General features: G+C 42.5%; 1 protein-coding gene across 1 annotated transcript in view; it reads right to left on the minus strand.

Annotated features, from left to right (window-relative positions):
• macf1a (microtubule actin crosslinking factor 1a) overlaps positions 1 to 17,936 on the minus strand; it is a 191,739-nt gene extending 173,803 nt beyond the window's left edge. Inside the window, exons 1-4 of the mRNA XM_038302834.1 lie at positions 16,829 to 17,936; positions 5,127 to 5,406; positions 1,794 to 1,900; positions 1,590 to 1,709 (exon numbers count right to left, since the gene is read on the minus strand). Coding sequence (XP_038158762.1) covers positions 1,590 to 1,709; positions 1,794 to 1,900; positions 5,127 to 5,406; positions 16,829 to 17,908 — 1,587 coding nt within the window. The 5' untranslated portion in view covers positions 17,909 to 17,936. The remainder of the gene's footprint in view (positions 1 to 1,589; positions 1,710 to 1,793; positions 1,901 to 5,126; positions 5,407 to 16,828) is intronic.
• Positions 17,937 to 21,152: the final 3,216 nt, after the last annotated feature.

Genomic DNA, 21,152 nt, shown 5'->3' on the forward strand with positions numbered 1-21,152 from the left:
GTATGAAATTGATTTGTGCAACCTTTGATCCTGAAAGCTTTTAAAATTAATAACTTGAAATACTTTGAATGTTCCGTAAAAATTCAAAAAATATCCACTGGACTTGGTTTTCAAGATTTGAAGACGTTTCGCCACCTCTCCAGGAAGCTTTCTCAATTCAAATGTCTGGATCCGCAGTGAGTTTGAGTCTTATATAGACAATGCCTTGTATCGCTTGGAAACATGCAATAGAAACCGATGAATGGGTTGTTAGTTCCATCGTTAGCCTGTAATATCTGAAACGGTCTATGATTCTAGGGGTTGGTCGATAAAGGGGGGATTGTCATTAAGGGGGGGATTGTCTCCTGTAATACCTGAAACCTGTCTATGATTGTTAAGGGTTGGTCGTTAAGGAGGTATTGTTCACCGGCTGGAGCGGGTAAGTCCCTCGTTCCTCTGTGATGGGGTGGGGGGTTTGGTGATATCTGGAAGGGATCATGTCTATGATTGAATTGTATGTTTTTGGAAGCTGGAATCTCAGTCCACCACCTCTGTTTAAAGTTGGTTTTTCTCTCTTAACATAGATGGCTTCCTTCACGCCCCTCTCAAACCACCTATTTTCTTTATCCAGAATATGGACATTCTGGTCCTCAAAAGAATGTCCTTTGTCCACACGGTGTAGGTGTACTGCTTTTATCTTTCGGGGTTTTATCTTTCGGATGCACTAGATAAAACCCCCAGACCAAATATGAGCGGAGTGGTATATGCTGTTCAGTGCAGTGAGGAATGCTCTGATCTTTATATTGGAGAAACCAAACAACCTCTCCACAGACGCATGGCCCAACACAGAAGAGCGGCCACCTCTGGACAAGACTCCGCAGTACACCTACACCTTGTGGACAAAGGACATTCTTTTGAGGACCAGAATGTCCATATTCTGGATAAAGAAAATAGGTGGTTTGAGAGGGGCGTGAAGGAAGCCATCTATGTTAAGAGAGAAAAACCAACTTTAAACAGAGGTGGTGGACTGATTCCAGCTTCCAAAAACATACAATTCAATCATAGACATGATCCCTTCCAGATATCACCAAACCCCCCACCCCATCACAGAGGAACGAGGGACTTACCCGCTCCAGCCGGTGAACAATACCTCCTTAACGACCAACCCTTAACAATCATAGACAGGTTTCAGGTATTACAGGAGACAATCCCCCCCTTAATGACAATCCCCCCTTTATCGACCAACCCCTAGAATCATAGACCGTTTCAGATATTACAGGCTAACGATGGAACTAACAACCCATTCATCGGTTTCTATTGCATGTTTCCAAGCGATACAAGGCATTGTCTATATAAGACTCAAACTCACTGCGGATCCAGACATTTGAATTGAGAAAGCTTCCTGGAGAGGTGGCGAAACGTCTTCAAATCTTGAAAACCAAGTCCAGTGGATATTTTTTGAATTTTTACGGAATGACTATGACCTGGATGACTGAGAACCTTCATCAGCATACTTTGAATGTTTAATTAAAAAAAGGAGAATTCTGCATCAAACGCTTCAAACTTTGAGAAAGGAGGACAAGCAGAAACAGACGGGTCGGATCCTTCACCTTGAGTTCAACAGGGTTCTGGGGGAAGTTCCTCTTGGCCATGAGGGCTGTATGCTGGCGGCTCCACTGGAGCAAAGACGAGAAGCCGGACTGGTACTCCGACCAGCGCTGGTCCACTTCCTAAAGAGCAGGAAGACCGGAGGAAACCGTTCAGAGGCGAAGGAAGGAAGGAAATAGGTTAAATAAGAAGCAAACGGGTCGTACCTGTGCAGAGATGCCCTCTCCTCCCTCTGGGATTTTAGGAAAGGCATCGTAAATGGAAGAGACGTACGTGATAACTGACTTCTCGTCTGGAGAGGGAACATCGACGTCTGAGGAGAGATCAGACAGGAGGAATATAAAAACAAGGACCTAATATAAGCTCCTCCAATCAGCTAGATGGTAGATAAAACCTGGAAACAGCTAGAAAGTGTGGACGATTAAACATTTTTAATATTCCATAGTTGCATAGTTTAAAGATGGGGAGGAATTAATAACCCTAAACGTTCCTTCGTGCCCAATAATCTGTACGTAAATGTTAAATATTTTTGCTGTGAAGTGAAGAATCCATTGAAACCTTTTATCTTGAAGTGATTTTTTTTTTCTTTTAAAAGAATGAACAACATCAGGGCTCGATGTTGACCATCGCCCGATCGCCCGGGGCAAGTAGTTTTATTGTCGGGAGAGTACTTTGCCCGCTGGGCAAGTAACCTGACTCCGCTAGATGGATTTGCTCCGCATATCCATCTGGAAACCTTCCGTTGAAGTGATTTTGGGAAGGGGCGAAAATACTGGTTAGCTGATTGGCCTATTGTTGGTGATAGACGGGCCAAATAAACCAATCAGACCAACGAAGCATATGACGTACTAACAGAGGGACGACGAAGAGGAGCCAATTGATAGATCAAACTCTTGCTGAAACCAGTCGGGAGAAGAGCAAAAACATATTTTCCTCTGAGAAAAGCCTCCAGAGCAGTGTTTTGCTCTTCTTTCAGTGAAGAAATACTCTGTAATTCCGATAAAACTTGCTCGATAGCCACGCTAACGCTAGTTTCATCGGCTGAAGCCGCCATGTTCTTTAGACTGAACTGTCGCGCTTCTCGTTGCGTCACACCTCAACCCGCCTCAAAGCCAACGCTGATTGGACGTTCGTTTGGTGAACGGCTCCAAATTTTCTTTAACGGAGAGTCTCCAGACTGAGCTGCCAGTGAAACCTTGAAAGCTCGCGAGATCAGGATGGTCTCACGAGGCTACCGGGCAAGTGCAATGATGGCAAAAAAATTTATTAAAAATTTATTTATTACTCAAAATTACTTTTAAATCACTGACATTTGCTTAAAAAAAAACGACTCAGAAGCGTTGCCGGCGCCATTTTTGTTGTTTTGTACACATTCACGCGTGATTTGAAAAAGCCGCGTGATTTTATGGCCAGATGGCGTGATTTTTGTCCGGGAATTAGCGTGAATCAGACACATTGTTTTGAACATGGCAGGTTAAAAAACAACCACAAGGCAAAATAATGTAAGTACAGTAACAGACCGACCACCTATTTTACCCTCCACCCATTTCACCAACCCCCCAGATAACCCTAGATTAAAAATCATCGTTCAAGGATTAGGAAAATTGGCATAATTGTACGCCATGCGCACAGTGTAAATATGGCAGTCTTCGGTACAGTGATGCAGGTCATACATTAAAAAATTTTCATTAATTTTTTTTTCTCTTAGACATTGGAGAGGTGCGTTTAAATGTTCTAGAGCTAAACATGTTAAATTGGTGACCTGTTATTATTATTGTCTTGTTGCTGCATTTATTTTGTCAGGGAAAACTAATCCTGAGTCAGTTAAAAGTCAGGGAATTCTGAAATGATGTCAGACTGTGGAAACCCTGAATAAAATAACTATGTATAATGATTCTCTAGAAAAGTCACATTATATTAATAGCATTATCTTGTATAAACATACCGTTAATCTAAAATAAAATTTATTCATTTGTGACATTGACTTCTGTCTTGTGATTTATCTTAAGTTTTTAACCTGTCAAGTTTTTTGCATATACACACCAGGAACCTGTAAACTTAAAAAGTACTGAAATACAAAAAACATTTAAAAAGCACACATGTTTCATTGATATATATACAAAAATGAATATAAGGAACTATATTTATCAATCATACTGGGCAAGTAAAAATTGTTTCTGGGCAAATGAAATGTGAAAGTCACTTGCCCAAATGGCAAGTGGTCGTCAACCCCTGAACATGCAGGTTTTTTTCTTCCACTGAGTTTTTAGCTTAATAATTTTCATTCAGATCGTTTGCTTCAGTCTGAATCAGGGAATTTTGTTCTTTTTTGTTTTTTTCTGAGGAAAACTCCAATCAGATCAGAACCAATCTGCTGCCTGAAAACACAGTGAATATATCCAGCCCAGGGGGGGATTTACCATTATGCAATACAAGCCAGGTGCCTAAGGCCACAAGTTCCTGGGGGCCCCATAAAACATTTTAGCTAATACAACTATTCCTTATTTGTGCACATTAATTATGTTTTTGATTAAAAATCCTTTCGCTAAAATGCCTTCAGAATGCTTATAATATTAAGTGTGTCTCAGCCGTGGCTAAGTGAGCTTAGTGCTTGGAAAAAATCTTTCATTCCTTTAGAGACAGCATGAAAAGTCAGCTGAGTACAAAACATAGAGAGGAAAACAAGAAGAAAAGGGACAAAACCTAGAACAGATAATGGATGTCTATTCTATTAACATTTCTCTATCTGGAGAATGGGTCTGTTTTTTGTGTTGTCTTCTCAACTCAGAGGGCCGCCTGCCTGTCTTTGCCTAGGGCCCCAAATTTCCTAACTCCGCACCTGCTCCAGACTATTAGTGGTTGATTAGAAACGTTTGGTTTATAAAGTAAAACCAGGCTTCTTTTAGCTTATTTACTCCATCATGTCCCAGAATGCAACGCAAAGGCGTCGAATTGCCGAGTCGGATCACGTTCACCTCAGAACCAAACGTCTCCAGAGCTCTAATGAAACCAGAGACCTATTCCTGCTGACAGACACTGAATAAAGTCTTCTTATTAATGCCAGTGGCAACATGGAAAAGAAAACATCAGCAATGGAAAGAGTTTCCCACAGGAACAGCAGTCACCTTCAAAATAAAAGCACCCTATTAAGGGTTACATATATGCCTGTTTAGGGGGTAGGATGATCAGAACTTATTTAGTATTTGATCATTTCAGGTTGAAGGAACAAATGTGAAACATTTTCCTTTTAGACTTAAACCAAAGAAGCCTGTTTCTCTGGATTTACAGATCTTCTACAAGAAGGTAGATCTTAAAGGTGTAAGACACTGAGGTCAGACACACAGTAGGAACCTTTTTCATGCCTGAATGATTCAGAATTATGCAGTAAAATCAAAATGACCCAAATCAGACCCCTAAACTAAAGACAGAACAATGAAGTTAGAGCACTTTGAAAGGTCTGGCAGCTTGTAAGGAAAACATTAGAACCACAGCGATGTGATCGATGGAGGTTCTGGTTCATAGCTGAACCTCTGACTCACCCTCAGCGTCCAGGAGTCTCGTCACCCCTAACGACTCGGCGATCTCGAAGGCCTGCTCCAGGTTCTCTCGGTTGCTCTGCCGGGCCACGGCCTCCATGTCGATGAGGTCTGGCCTGTATCTGTGCAGCAGAGCGTTGAACATGCGTCCATTGCTCCATGCCGAGCTGAAGTTGCTGCAGCGGAGGCCGGGGTAGCCCTCCACGGCCTGCTGGCTCCATAGCAGCAGCTTCTCTTTGGCCGTGAGGTCGGCCGACTCGCCGCAGACGTAGATCTCAGAGATCTGAAAGGGGAACAAAGAGCAGAGGGTTTCCTCGGGATGATAAGCTGCAGGAAAACAGTTAAACAGCAGAAAAAGAAACGCTGGAAATAAAGACCAAGCTGAATGATTTCAATCAGTCTGATCTGGTTTCCTCCCTTTACCGCCTCAGACCATCAATAAAATCATGAACAGTTTGATCCATGCATAATAAATCATCTAAATCTTCCCATTTACCCCCCAAACATTGCTTCATGCGTAAGATGAGCTTCTGCTCCTCACATTAAGTGTGTCTCAGCCCCCCCCTTCAGTGTCCACCATATTGGATCAGTCCATTTGCTGCACATGTTCAGAAAGGTCCAAACAGACAGCAGCAAACCATTTGAAAACAAACGATGCAAAGAGCAGTGTTGCCAACTTAGCGCTTTAGTCGCTATATTTAGCCACTTTTCAGACCCCTCTAGCACTTTGATTTCTAAAAAGCTCCTAGCGCCAAATCTAGAGACTTTTTTCTTCTTCGCTGCTTTTTCATCTAAAAGCAGCGAACTCTGCTCTCCAGAGCGAGTAGATTGGTAACCCCGCCTCCTGCTCTCCTCTATCTTGTCTGCTGTCATGATTCATGCAGCTATTATTTCATCCAAATGAAAAATGGAAAACAGATAAGCAGATCATGGCTTGTCTACAGTGAAAAGAAGGACTGGGTTATTTACTTTTGGAAACGCAGGAAGGAGCAATCAGCTAAGTGAGCTTAGTGCTTGGAAAAAATCTTTCATTCCTTTAGAGACAGCATGAAAAGTCAGCTGAGTACAAAACATAGAGAGGAAAACAAGAAGAGAGGGACAAGAAGAGAGGGACACAACCTAGAACAGATAATGGATGTCTATTCTATTAGCGTTTCTCTATCTGTAGAATGGGTCTGTTCTATATGTTATATTCTCAGTTCAGAGGACCCCCTGTCTTTGCCTAGGGCCAAAAATTTCCTAAATCTGCCCCTGTGTTCAGGGAGGGGAACATTCAGTGCTTTCACAGATGGAAACTTTGTCTTAAAGACATCATGAAACATCTCCTGTCTGATATTTGGGATATAAAAAGGTAATAAAGACGATTTAATAGACGACAAACTTCAGCTGTTGCTTTAAATTCACTTAAGGTGTTTTTCTTCTCTTTTCAACTATGAAAAGTTCACTTTTCCTTTAAGTGTGGATGTGTGGAGTGGCTCTGAGCCGTCACTATGCGTCCCCCAACCACAGCGACAGCACTTAAAAAGCTCTGCAGATGTTCTACTGAACGCCTGATCATTATTCCTGCCTCAGCTTTTTTCCTCATGTACTGTTATAAAATAATTGTGTTTACTTTCCAGCATTATTGGTGTTTTTGTGGATAAAGGAAAGCGAACGAAGATGTTGCAGTACAGTCAAATAAAATCAAAGTTTCTGGAGAAGATCTGAGAAAAGCAGCTTCTAAGGAAGCCAACGGCTGTTAGGACTGATGTGTCTTTGGACACGGAGGAACGGCTTTCCTATGAATTCCTTCTGCTTGGGGCCGTTTGTCCGGCGTCAGCATTTGGCTGCCGTTCCCACCATCAGTCGGCTCCTGTCAGACCTCCCTCCCCGTGCCTCTCTGTCTGCTGCTTGGACTCAGCTGGAAAACCTCCGGAGAATGCCGGGAGACTGCAGCGGTGGCCAAAAGAACGCAGGGCGACGGGGTGTTGGTTGAACCATCCGGGATGACTTCTAAAACCGTGCAGCAGAGACCCAGAGGCATGAAGTTCAACATCTAACTGCCCGTATGCAGTAATAACTTGAAGCGGACTGAGGTGGGTAAACAGACGCAGAAACATTCCTGCAGAACATGAGCAAACCTGTGATCCTGCATGAACAATGACTCAGCAGTCTGGGAAGCTACACATCCGCTGCTGCCCACCTGATCTGTTCATCCAACCGCAGCCGAAGGGAAGGTCAGGATGAACAGTTCTGTTCTGCTTCCGGATTATTCCGACAGCTTTGGTGACGTAATCTAGTTTCAAAGATTTCACAAACAGACCTGAAGCTGAGGTTTCCTGCATCTTCTCTGCTCTGCTGCGCATCAGAGGCCATGATGGCGAACGGAATGTAATGATGACATCAGGTGTGACATGTGGCCATTTTATTCTCCGCTCTCTATCTCCACTGATGTGAAAAATAAAGGGAAAATCTTAATTATTGGGTTTTCTATCATAGCAGATCTACCTTAAAAAAAATTATTTTATGTCTCACACTGGTTCCTCCCTTGGATTTTAAAGGAAAAGTCCGCTCTTATTCAGAGTTCAAACTTCTGAAAGTTCTTAAAATATAAAAGTATTAAATACTGTTCAATAATAAAGTGTTTTTAATTCAGAGTAATTTTCATCTGAATGTGCTTTACTGGAGGCATCCATGTTTGTCAAAGAACACTACTGCCACCTACTCGTTAGTGACGTCACGGTGCGGTATCGGCTGTTGATCAAGTCCCAGTGCTGTATCTGGTGTTTGTCACAACGCGCTATTATCCAGGTCATCTTGAAAACATTCTTCTTCCAAATGTTGGCTACATATTACGGGTTTTTTCCCTGGCCAGAAGTTCGATGGCAAATCCTCCCTCTTCAAGTTGGCGATCCAACGACCAACCCGTCCGTGGAGGATCAGGAATCAGAAAGGTGAAATAACTCTTTTTTTTCCACTTTTACCCAATGTATTCCAGCATCCAGCTGCCATGCACGTGTGCATTGTCAGTTTCACTATAGCTCTGGTGAATTTCAATGGTGAAGTCCTCTGGAAATCTTCAATAATTGTTGTTGATTGCAGATGTGTCTAGTAGTTCCCATTGATTTTGCTTGTAAACAGGGAGAATGGCGCTAGGCTTACCGCACCGTGACGTCACTGCTGGAAGACGGCAGGAGGGAGGGGCTACTATATTTGGGCAAAAATGGCCGCTCCCAGCCTCAGTGATCGCTAAATTCATTAAATCACTAAGAACATGTTAGTTTTTGGTATAGATAATGATCCATTAAATAATTCCAACACCAGTGACGGGTTAACTTCACATTTCTAGTTGTAAATTTCCCCTTTCCAGACTCAATTTTCCAAATTCGTCCCTATTATTCGCCATTTTCTTATAGAACATGCGCTAGATTTGATGGTTATTTTTTCATAACCTCAACAGTCCATGAATAACTAAGCTCTGAAAGATTTCAGATATTTCAGCCTTTTCTTTTTTTTTGGCAAACCTTGATCCGTTAAAATCTTAAAAAAAGAAATAAAATACACCAATCTAGGCTCAATTTCTACAAGATTAAACCCAAATAATCTTTATCCAGTGCAGTTTATTATTATAGCGCCAATGCAAGACACGTGTCATCAGAGGTCAGGCCGGGTCACACAGTCAAAGTGGTTAAAACTTTCCTAAAAACTAGCGCTGCAACTAACAATTATTTTGCAAATCGATTAATCTGTCGATTATGTTTTCGATTAATAATCAGACAGCCAAAGTTTCCATAAAGAAGATTTTCTACCAAATTAAACCAGGTGAAACTCAAACTTTTCCACTTGAGGAGTTCTGATAGAGCAGATTGATGAACAAAAAAGTGTTTATTTTTATCTTAAATGACACATTTTTTTTAAAAACTATTTTTATATAATTATTGCTCAAGGAGGGTCGCTCTGTCAGGTAAAGGCATCATTTACGGTCTCTATACTCCAGTTACCGATCAATTGATTACTAAATTAGTTGAGGATTATTTCAATAATCAATTAATCCCAATTAATCTGATTCATTGTGTCAGCCTTATGTAAAATCGGTTACATGCATAAAGTCATTGACTCTTCAGCAATCTCTCACACTGAGCACGTGTGCAGGCAGAGGAGAAGAAAAACTCTGGCGTGAATACCGTTCCATTCCTGTAGCAATTGAAAAACATGTGGCCTAAAAGGTAATTTGAAGAAAACAGAATCCAGAAATGAATTTTTTTTTATAAAAAAAAAGGGCTTTTAAAGCAATTTTGCCATTTTAAAATTTCTTTGCAACAATAATAGAAGAACATTCACTCCATATAAAACTGTTTGCACGGTACGGCATAATGCACCAGGAAGGAAAATCCAGCAGCATCACATCAGGGCAGAGCGCCGCCATGAAAGACGGCAGAGATGGAGCTGAAAATGTCTGACTGCATCCAGACTACAAATATAATTCTGTAAGTAAAACAAGCAGCCGGATAAAAACTCTGCTCTGAAATCAGGTTTTCATCATACCTCCAACAGAAGAGTACGGCTGCCCCCCCCTTCCTGGACCCGCCCTCCTTTAGAGACATGCTCTCTTTGAAGTTAGTGAAAGAAGAATGATAAAAGGAGAAAACTAAACTGGATCGATTGTTTAAATGAATCTTGAAAAGGATGGAGATGCATGATGGATGCAGACAGAGGGGAGGGTGGAGGGTAAACGTTAGTGGTTGCATCCAGGACAAAGCAGCTTGATGAATTTAAATCCTTTTCTTTGGAGAAATGACACAAAGAAGCAGCTGCTGTTTGAAAAGAGACAGGAGCTCTGAAGGACTCGCTCCATCTCTGCACGTCACATGAACACTAACCATGACTCAGCAGGAGGATACGAGCCGCCAGGCTGCACAGCTGATCTGAAACCACCGGTTCTCCGTGAGAATGAGAGCGGAACAGCTGATGGCCTAGAACTAGACCAGGCGGAACACCTCCTCACACAAACATAATGGATTCAAACATCTCTGATGGTGGTCTAGTCAGTCGGTTTAGCATGTAAGAATATAACTAGGTTATGTTCATAAAGTCATTGAAAGGAATAAATAATTAAAATGATAATCAGAATGAGCCTGTTCAGTCAAACACATCTGCAGAACCTTCATTTATTTCCTGTACGGTAATCAGCTCCTAATGGAAACTCTGGACATTGATGTCCTTCCTTCAGGTTGCTTGATTAAAACATCAATTAGTGAAACTCAAACTGGAAGGATAAACAGATCTATGGACGCAGATGTCATGGTGGTAATAGATGATAATAAAGGAAATAAGCCCCCATAAAGAGCACAATGCTCAATATTTCTTATATTTAAAAAAAACAACACCTTTAAGAAGAAACTTTCTTATTCAGGAAAATGTTTCCCAATTTTCTTGCCTTAAAAAATAAATAAATCTCCCCACTGATCACCCAGGAGGTGATCGTCTACTGTTGGCCAAGTCTGAGCTAACAGCTCCATTAATCTCATCTTGTTGGAGCTATAATCATCTTTTCAATCCAACAAGCTGTTACCTTTGGAATTTTCAGCCGCCGCAATATAAATGGGAACAAAATGTGGTTTTATAGGCAGTGGATAGCTCAGATTAGAATCCATTTTATTCCTGAATGATTCTTAACTCGGAGCGAAGAGGTTGAAAATAGTCGCGTTCGGACGTAAATTAGAGGAGAAAAAAAAGGTTAAAAGTCGTTCAGAAACTGAAAAACAATCTTAATTACTTTAAAGCCGACTGCTTAGATAAAAAAAATCTATGGAAATAATGGATTGACTTTCCAAAAACAGTTAAAAACAATCCACTGGACTTTGTTTCCAAGTTTGAAGACGTTTCGCTTCCCATCCAGGAAGGTTTTTCAATTCAAAATGTCAGAAATAGCGTTGAGTTCAAGGCTTTATGCAGCAGCCCAACCCAATGTTTAGAAAACATGCAAATTGAAACGGATGAATAGGTCCACCCCTTTGGAATGGGGGTAATTTAGCTTCTTTAATGAGCCTGCAATGCCCCATACCTGTCTATGTCTCTGAAAGGGGGGTGATTAGAGGGAATTGTTGGCCTGGCTGAATAGATGAGGTCTTCTGTTCCGCTCTAAGGGGGTGGGGGTTGCATGATAGCAGGAAGGTATCAACTGTATCGCCGAATTGTTGGTTTTTGAAAGCTGAAATTAAGTCCACCACCTCTATTTAAGGTAGTTTTTTCTTCCTTCACGCCCATCTCAAACCACCTGCCTTCTTTGTGCAAAATGTGAACATTCTGGTCCTCAAAAGAATGTCCTTTGTCCACAAGGTGTAGATCTACTGCTGAGTCTTGAAAAAGCTTCCCGGATGGGAAGGGAAACATCTTCAAACTTGGAAACAAAGTCCAGTGGATTGTTTTTTTTTTTTACTTTTTTTGGACTGACTATGACCTGAATGATGGAGAATCCTTACCAATACAGTGGACTGACTTCTTCTAAAAATCAAAATTATTCAAATTTCTGAAACATTTTGGATTCATAACATATTTAAATTTCAGCGATAATTTCTTAATGTTCAATTCAATTCAATTCAGTTTATTTCTATAGCGCCAAATTCACAACACGTCATCTGAAGGCACTTTCCAGTTCAACCAGATCATTCAGTCAAACTGATACAAAGTTTTCTATCTAAGGAAAACCAGTTGATTGCATCGACTCATTGACTCAAATATAATCCCTCATCCTAAGCATGCTTGTAGCGACAGTGGAGAGTAAAAACTCCCTTTGAACAGGAAGAAACCTCCAGCAGAACCAGGCTCAGTGTGAGCGGCCATCTGCTGAGGCCCACTGGGGTTCAAGGAGACAGAAGCAGAGATACAAAAAGCAACTGCAAAAGGCGACCCTGTCCAGGAAACACACAGCCAGGCAGACGAGCTCCAAGCCTGTCCCATGCCAGAGGATGAAGAGAGCACATCCAGCCAGTCACGGTCAGAGAAACAGGACTACACTGGAAACAGGCCCATCTCCAGCATCTATAAACAAAGGTGTTGATGGACTAAAAGCACAAGTATCATCCTGAAGCGGTCGTGTTAAAGCCCAGACTTTTATCGACAACAATCCGAGGAGGTTTTATAAAGATTAGGGTGATGGAACGGAGGCCTTCCAACCAGAGGAACCTGGAGCTAATCGAAGATAAATCATCCAAACACCAAAGTAAAACTTTAAGACCTGCTCAGCAGCAGAAGGGTTTTAATGATGTAACAGCATTAAATATGTTTCTACTGATTACACAGAAAGGTACAAATAATATCTAACATGACTAACACTGATTTTTACGGAAGAGGATTAGGGCCACTGGGAAAAAAAAAAGTTAACTGATTTTTAAATTTTATTTCAGTTTAGTATGGGGAAAAAAGTCAGAATTCTGTCTTTTTCCTCAAAATTCTGACTTTGATCTCAGAATTCCGACTTTAAAGGTACACGATGCAACCGGTGTTGATTTTCCAGCGAGGCTTCCCCCAGAGGGCGAAAGTAAAAGTGCACTGTCGTAAATATGCACAGCTGTTCTCCTGGTTTCTCCGTCAAGCCAGGCGCGGTTGTTTTGAAAAAAAAGTCAGAATTTAGACTTTTTTCTCAGAATTCTGACTTTTTTCTCAGAATTCTGACTTTTTTCTCAGAATTCTGACTTTTTTCTCAAAATTCTGACTTTTTTCTCAAAATTCTGACTTTTTTTCTCAGAATTCTGACTTTTTTCTCACAATTCTGACTTTTTTCTTAGAATTCTCAGAGATTAATGTCCGAATTCTGAGATTAAAGTCCGAATTCTGAGAAAAAAGTCAGAATTCTGACTTTTTTCCCATATTAAACTGAAATAAAATTTAAAAATCAGTTAACTTTTTTTTTTTTTGTGGCCCTAATCCTCTTCCGTAGATTTTATATTTAAATCTGTAAGGATTCAAGAGGCTTGATGGATGTGAGCAGCTCCTTGGCTAAACATTATAAAGAATTTAATAATGTTTTTACATGTAGATATATAAAAATGTCGCATTAATTTAAAAACAAAAGCCAAATTTTAAAGTGCTCTAAATAAATGTTTCCTTCTCAGCTGGTTAAAAAAGTTATTTTTCTACATGACTTTCCACAAATATCAAAACTTCAACGAAAAAGTTTTTTTTTTCTTTCAAAAAAAGGTTTGTTTTTTTGGATACTAAAATAAAATGTCGCTTCTTAAAAACAATTAATCAACAGGAAATATTGTCACACAACGTTTGCAGCTCTGAAAGTTTTTTTCCTCTCTGCACTGAGGGCATGACGTCATTCTGCATGGTTTCTGCATCGTCATCCATCATTTTCACTTTGCCTGTTGCCGTTTTAACCTCAACCTCCTGCTGCAAACGTCCTCCATGTTTTAAGCTAAAAGGAAAAGTGAAACTGATGCATTTTGAAAGTTTATAATTGTGTGCTGAAACAACCTGAAGCTTCATTCAACAGAAAAAAAACATCCGGTTTAAAAACGTGCACTTTTGATCCGACTCAGCTAAGTTGAAGCTGATGTCACCGCTCTGCTCATTTCTTCTTTAAATGACCTTTTCCTGCCATTTGTTTAATTTGCAGTAAATAAGCAGCTTCAGTTTTGAAGGGGAATGTGGTCCCTGTCATTACAGCCACTGACCTTTTGCCTAAACACTCAACCAACCCTCCTCTCTGCCCGTCAGACGTCAGCAGTGGGTTTTCATGGGGAGGTGGAGGGACAGGCTGGGCCACTTTGATTAGGCCCAGAGAACAAAGCCGGAAAGAAGCGAGAGAAAATTAATGTCTTTGACTTAGACTTCTTTATTTGTCATTTTGTATGCACAGGGTGCAACAATTGTGATCCGATAAGAGCAAAAACACCCCATGACTGCCACTGAGACGTGCTGCACTCATGACAGCAAAGGAACCGCAAACAAAACAGTCAAAGAAAAGCCCCCCCCAGCACAACAGAGCAGCGGGTCAGGAACCGGATTATTCCTCTTTACTGTGGTCAGGTTCAGATAATCAGATCAGGAATGTTCCTGTGGCGATTAGTGTCGGTAGAAACCTTGTCTTGGTGCCGATTAATCCAACTGTTGATGTTGAGCCTGATGCTCCTTTGATCTGTCCTGTTAATCTACAGGAAATGTCATCCATCCATCCTGTGATTAAGAATTTGAGGATTTAAGTGTTTCTTTAAACTGTTTTTATCCAATGGTAAATAAAATACGACAAACAGTTTTAACAGAACCAAACCACCCTTAGTCACATCCGACCCAAACCGCCCTCCTTAGAGGAGATAAAATAGATCCAGATGATCAAAAACCACATCAGACCCAACAAGTGGGACATCAGCCTCTCCAAAACCAGAACATCTTCCTACAGTGGGGCTAGTTTCAGTGGCGGCTGGCCTATAGAGGGCACCAAGGCGCCACCCCATCCACCCAATTACCCTGATTAAGACATCATTTTAAATATTTCAAAATGTATTAATATATATTTTTAGATGTGCAGGATAGATATTTAATCTTAAATAACTAGTTAAGCGTCATTCCATATTTCGTCGGATTGGTGACGTATTTCCCGCTCCAGGGCGCCAAAATCTTTTGCCATTGACTCTCGTTAAAAGTTGTACATGCACAGTAGCTTCTCTGCATTACAAAGGTATAGCAGAGGTCAGGGTGTTGTAGGCATTCATGTAAATATACTGGTGTGATAACCTGGTATACACTACTGTTCAAAAGTTTGGGCTCACATTGAAATGCTCTTATTTTTGAAAGAAAAGCACTGTACTTTTCAATGAAGATAACTTTAAACTAATCTTAACTTTAAAGAAATACACTCCATACATTGCTAACGTGGTAAATGACTATTCTAGCTGCAAATGTCTGGTTTTTGGTGCAATGTCTACATAGGTGTATAGAGGCTCATTTCCACAAACAGGAGTAGAAAAAGAAGTGGGAGGCCGCGTTGCACAACTGAGCAAGAAGATAAGTACATTAGAGTCTCTAGTTTGAGAAACAGACGCCTCACAGGTCCCCAACTGGCATCTTCGTTAAATTGTACCCGCAGCAGCCTGTTTGTGCTTTCCTCTGAAGGGAGTAGTACACACCGTTGTAGGAAATCTTCAATTTCTTAGCAATTTCTCGCATGGAATAGCCTTCATTTCTAAGAACAAGAATAGACTGTTGAGTTTCAGATGAAAGTTCTCTTTTTCTGGCCATTTCAGCATTTAATTGACCCCACAAATGTGATGCTCCAGAAACTCAATCTGCTCAAAGGAAGGTCAGTTTTGTACCTTCTGTAACGAGCTAAACTGTTTTCAGATGTGTGAACATGATTGCACAAGGGTTTTCTAATCATTAATTAGCCTTCTGAGCCAATGAGCAAACACATTGTACCATTAGAACACTGGAGTGATAGTTGCTGGAAATGGGCCTCTTTAAATCTATGTAGATATTGCAACTAAAACCAGACATTTGCAGCTAGAATAGTTATTTACCACATTAGCAATGTATAGAGTGCATTTCTTTAAAGTTAAGATTAGTTTAAAGTTATCTTCATTGAAAAGTACAGTGCTTTTCCTTGAAAAATAAGAGCATTTCAATGTGACCCCAAACTTTTGAACGGTAGTGTATGTTTGATCGGTTTTTTGCTATACGTCTATTTCGAATTTATAGCCCGACTTGGAGAAAACTCCCCCAGCCGCCGCTGGCTAGTTTTAAATCAGGCCGGACTTAGAGAGTCTGAACCAAGAATCAAGGTCAATGATCAGAGCCTGGTGTGTTCCTGTCCAACAAAACAAATCCAGGTTGCATGTCTGGAGCTATCAGATCTCTGTACCACCTGTCAGGCATGGTGGCGGCGGCATCATGCTATGGGGCTGGTTCCACCGGTGTTGGACATTGTGAAAGGAACCATAGAGGTAGAAGAGAAAGTGGGACAGATTCGAGCACAAGCTGGTTCTGGAGCAGATAACCTGGACTAACGTCAAACAGCTGGGATCCAGATGTGGAGAGTTTCAGTTTATACTCTGATATGATTCCAGAAGCAGTTTAAGGGATTAGAAATGACAAATTTAGCTTCAAATAAATAGAAGATACCAGATATTTTATGTCATTTATACTTTAGAATAAAGAGATAACTTTCCTATACATATACTACTTTGTTTCTACAGACTTTCCTTTAAATCTTCAGTTTTAGGCTTAAAGTTTTATAAAAACTCTTCAATCTAAGTTAGTAACCATGAACCAAGTGTGGTATACGGGCCATTTGCGGCTCTTGGATAGATTTTGTTTGGCCCACCCAGACTGAAATAAAAATGATTACAGAAGGTCTTAAAATAAACTAATCCCAGGAATATTATAATTTTTACTTTTTCTTTAATTTCAAAGTAAACAGGACTAAATATATCCTATGATTTCTACTTCAAAGACGGTTCAAACTAATCTGTTTAAACAGTATTTATTTGAACCCATCCTGTTCTTATTACTAAGTAACTTAATGTTTTAAGTAAATAAGATTAAACCTGAATTTGCCCCTTAAAACTTCATTTCTGTGCCTCCAGAACCACTAAAAACCCAAATTTATTACTTAGTTTTCTTACAGATTCTGCTTTTAGGTTTGAGACCAACATGGTTTTCTGTTCCGGACGTGTTGGACGGTTTCTGATCCTGTGGTTTGGTTAACTCTGAAGGACACCAACCTGAGGCAGGGGTTTGGAAACCACCTGCTTCTCCGGCGCCAGCGGACTCTCCATGGTGGAGTCCAGTTTCTCGGACGAGCTGCTGGTCAGGCCTCCCCAGTCCGTCTGACTGGGAGTGGTACCAGCTGTTTCTGGGGAGGTGGGAGGGAGATCGCTGGAGTAACCCGACTCAAACAGAGACGACTTCCCCTGCGGCTCCAGCCTGAAGGCCTTCATGGTGTCCTGGAGCTCCTTGGAGGAGGTGGGGGACCCACCGGTTGATTTGTTTTCGTCTCCGTCCTCCACCAGCTGGACTTTCAGAATATTCCCAGTGACGGGTGATGGTGCGGGAGGCTCTTTGTGAACTTCCACCTCATCTTCGTCTTTGCGGAGCGGGGAGCCCAGATCGTTGGGGTAGACCGTCCTCACCACGCAGAGCTTCCCGTCCACCTCTCGGATGTGGACTACACCTTTACGCTCCTTCACAGGAGCTCTACCCGCCGCCGCCTTGCTCCCGTTTCCTTCCTTGTTCACTTTGTCCGTCTCCTCCTTCCTCTTCTGGATCCAGGGCTTTTCTATAACCCCCTGAACTTTCTCCCGAACCAGGCAGACCCTGCCCCCGCCTGGCGTGGTTCTGCCCAGGGCCGGCGCGGCGTTGACCGGGGTGGTGGCGGCGGTTTGGCTCGGCAGGCTGGAGACGTCGATGATGGCACTGATGGTGTCCTCCTCCCCGGGAAGGCAGAAGACCCCTCTCCAGGCCGGGCTGGGTTTGGGGGTCGACTCCAGCTTTCTGCTGCTCAGCAGCCCCCCAGCAGAGGCAGGGGACAGGGTGCTACTGTGTGGGTCGGCTCTGAGGTGACCTAAGCGAGATTCTGGCCCGGATCTGCTGTGGTCTGAACACTCTGGTCTTTTCTCCGGATCATCCTCTTCGGGCTCAGAGCATCGCAGTCGCTGCTGGTCCGCTTTTTCTTCCTCCGCTCTCCGGTTCTTGTTTCCCTTCTGCTTCCGTCTGAAACGCAGACGCTTCTTCGGTGAAAGAGTGGGTGCTGCGTCCGGATCGGCCTCACGAAGAGGCCGAACGCAACCCATGGAGTTCCCCATGACTCAGGAGGAGGAAAAGATGGGAGGATAAACCTGCAGGAGGGAGTTTCTGCAGAAACCTGTATGCTTCAGCCGTTTCAGTGAAAGGGCAGATTATTCTGGATTAAAACCATCCAGTCCCATCAGGACCCGGATTTAACAGCGATCTGGATTAAGGCAACATGCTGGACATCAAGAGTTGTTTTCAGCCCATTGGTAATTTTCTCCATGTGAGGGCAGATAAACAAATAAAAAAAAGTTCTACAGCCTCATCGTACTCCAAACATATAAAATGATGTCGGCTACATCCCAGAGGGAGAAAAACCTCCCGATCCGTTCCTGATTCATTCCGATCAACAGAACCAGAACCAAGGGATGCTGGGATTTGCTTTCAGGTTAAAGAGCTCCATCTGAGCTCATGGATGATTGATGGCTGGGCCACGCTTCATGCAGCACAGGAGGAGTGGGATCGGTATCCAGAGTTTTCCCACGGTGTTCCCGATGGAAGGGAAAAGTAACGGGAAGCTCTGTGCGGATGTGTGACAGAGTGAGCCGTCAGCCAATGCTGCAACAGATTGCAGGGAAATCCAGCCAGTGCTCTGACGGCTTATTGAGCTTCCAGCCTCCTTAATCCGGACCGTTTAGGCGGGTCTTCCTGTTGGGATCAGAACCTCTGACAGTTTTATCTTTATTGTGGAGTCATTTAGAAAAACTGTCAGGATGAGCAGGATGAAAGCAAACCTTCTGCCCCCCACCTCTGCATCAATCACTGAGGTTTCAGGTTGTCGTTTTGCAGGAACCCTTAGAGATCTTGGGAACCCTTCGTCCTCATCAGGTGGTGCAGTGCGATGACGCAACAGCTGGACAGACCCAGAGTTTGCAGGACTTGGTTCAGGAAGCCAAACACATCAACAGTTCCTCCTTAAGTCTGCCGTTTCCTAATGAGGAGCAGGCCTCTGGGTTTAGCGTCTGGACTCTACAGCTGGGGAGCAGGAAGCAGTTCTGGGAGGACTTCAAGTTCCAGAACCAGACCCATTTCTTGTGCAGATGTGCTGTGAATCTGGAGCAGAGCCAAAGGGATTCAGTGTCCAGTGAAGGATAGTCCCGAGCATCACACAGAACCGCAGAGAGGATTAAAATGCAGCATCCCTTCAGAAACAAAGACGGGAGGCGTCCCCGGCTGAAAGCAAACCTTGGGAGCAGAGCAGAACCGGGCTGGTCTGATTGATACGCTGGAAGCTGGAGCAGCACCAAGCGTCCTGCAACGCTGGGCGGTCCCTCTGATCAGCTGAGAGACGGGATCTTTTTCCCGCTCCGGCTGCGGTGCGAGGCCTGCTGATCCGACGGCAGGAAGCCCGGATCTGCTGCTCCCTCCGGCGGCTGCAGAGCTGGGCTTTATCCGCGGCTCGCAGGCGCCAGCAGAACGGGAGAAAAAGCTTTTATCTCCTGGCTGCTGCAGCTTTCCTCTCCTCTGCTCGATCTCTCACCAGCCAACCCCTCCCATCCTTGGCTCTCCTCCTCCACCAATCCGCTTCCTCCTCAATCCTCTCTCTCTCTCTCTCTCTCTCTCTCTCTCTCAGCTGTTAGGGAACAGCTCTCTGTGCCACAAACACACACTTGACCCAAAAGCTTCCCTGAACGACACACTGGAAAACCATCAATCTGAGGAGAAATATTCCTCCCTCTGAGTGCTATCAATTAAAGCATCATTAGAATAATGTGCAGGGAGTGAAGGATTGGAGGCTTTTTGCATTAAGTGTCTGAATTGATCTGCATTCAGCAGACTGTCCATCATTATCTCTCAGGAAACTGCATCCTAAGGTTTTTTGCTCTGGGAAACTGGTGCCACATCTGTGTCTGAGGATGAATTATGAATAAAAAAGGAGTAAACAAAGCAGTAATTGAAATATGGCAGCTTTCTGGGCATATTTTCAATCTAAAATGGCTCAGAGGAATGACTCCACCCTCTGAAGTCATAAAATCTGCATAATAAAGATGAAAACAGTGAAAAACAACCCTGATTTAGAGAAAGCATCAGAAAAGAACTCAAACAACAGGAACCAATCAAAACATTCGTCAGATGACATCATTAATCGTGTAAATGTCGTGGAAAAAAGCCTTTTCTGTTCTACCATCTTACTCTACAGATAATCGGACCCCCTTTGGTTCTAGAAGATGTTGTTTCCAATCAACTGGCAGGTATGGTGGAGGGTCTATGATGCTGAGGGCCTCTAGTCTTCAGTAAAGGTCCTGGGAACCATCCACAGCTGGATGGGTGAATTAAAAACCCTCCAATGTGAGTATTTGATCAATAACCTGTGACGTTAATCTGTCATAAAAACCACTAATGTCCTTAAAGTCAGTATAATTTTGACTCAATTAGATCAGTTATGAAATGAACGTGTTTTGGCATTTTTTTAAAGATTATTTTGAAAGCATTTAAAGCTTTCCTTCTAACAGAAACAGGTCTATAAGGTGAAATCCTTTCCCATCAGCGAGGAGCAGCTTCAGCTTTAACACAGACCCAATCTGACAGGTGAGCAGATAAAGCAGCAGCTCCACAGATTGGAGCAAATTCATCTGACAAACTGAGCCGTCGGCCAATCAGAGGCAGCCACAGGGCAGCAGGAAGATGATCTGCTTTCTTCTGTTAAACGGTGACACCTTGTGGCTCTGCAGAGGAACTGCAGATTTGTTTCTATAAATTAGGATAAAAAAAGCTTATTTTATTTCATGCTGAGGAAAACGTCCATGTGAACCAGGTGATGCAACAGGATGTTAACCGGTAAACATAATTAGAAATGAGCAAAATGAAAGGCAAGTCTCTGGGAGAGTTTCTGCTGAGTCACTCATGCAGCAGCAGGCAGGCTTTTTCTAGGCCTTCATCAGAACCAGGAGAGCGGATTAACTTAATTTAGTTAAATAATTAGTTAAATAATTTAACTTTAAGCCATTCGGGTTAAAGTTTCTGTCTATCAGAGCAGAAATCAGCTGAGAAAAGTGTGATTTTAATCAAGAGTTTCCCTCTGCTGCTTGATTCAGAAAACTAGCTTAGCTTTCTGCAGAGGCGTTGCTTTGGACTCATTTTCATTCTGGTGCCGTCAGTCAGATCTTGGCCTAGTTAAATAAACCAGCGATGTCTTCATCTCTTTTTCACTGAGGCTACAACTATAAAGTAGCATTGACGTGTTTACGTGTGTTTATTTTGGTTCTTGACCTTCAGAAAGCCTGTGCAGAAGAGATGGAACACGAGGTTTCCACCACA

This window comes from Cyprinodon tularosa, unplaced genomic scaffold (genome assembly GCF_016077235.1).
Source record: "Cyprinodon tularosa strain WSP-4 unplaced genomic scaffold, ASM1607723v1 ctg5, whole genome shotgun sequence".
Classification (NCBI taxonomy): Eukaryota; Metazoa; Chordata; class Actinopteri; order Cyprinodontiformes; family Cyprinodontidae; genus Cyprinodon; species Cyprinodon tularosa.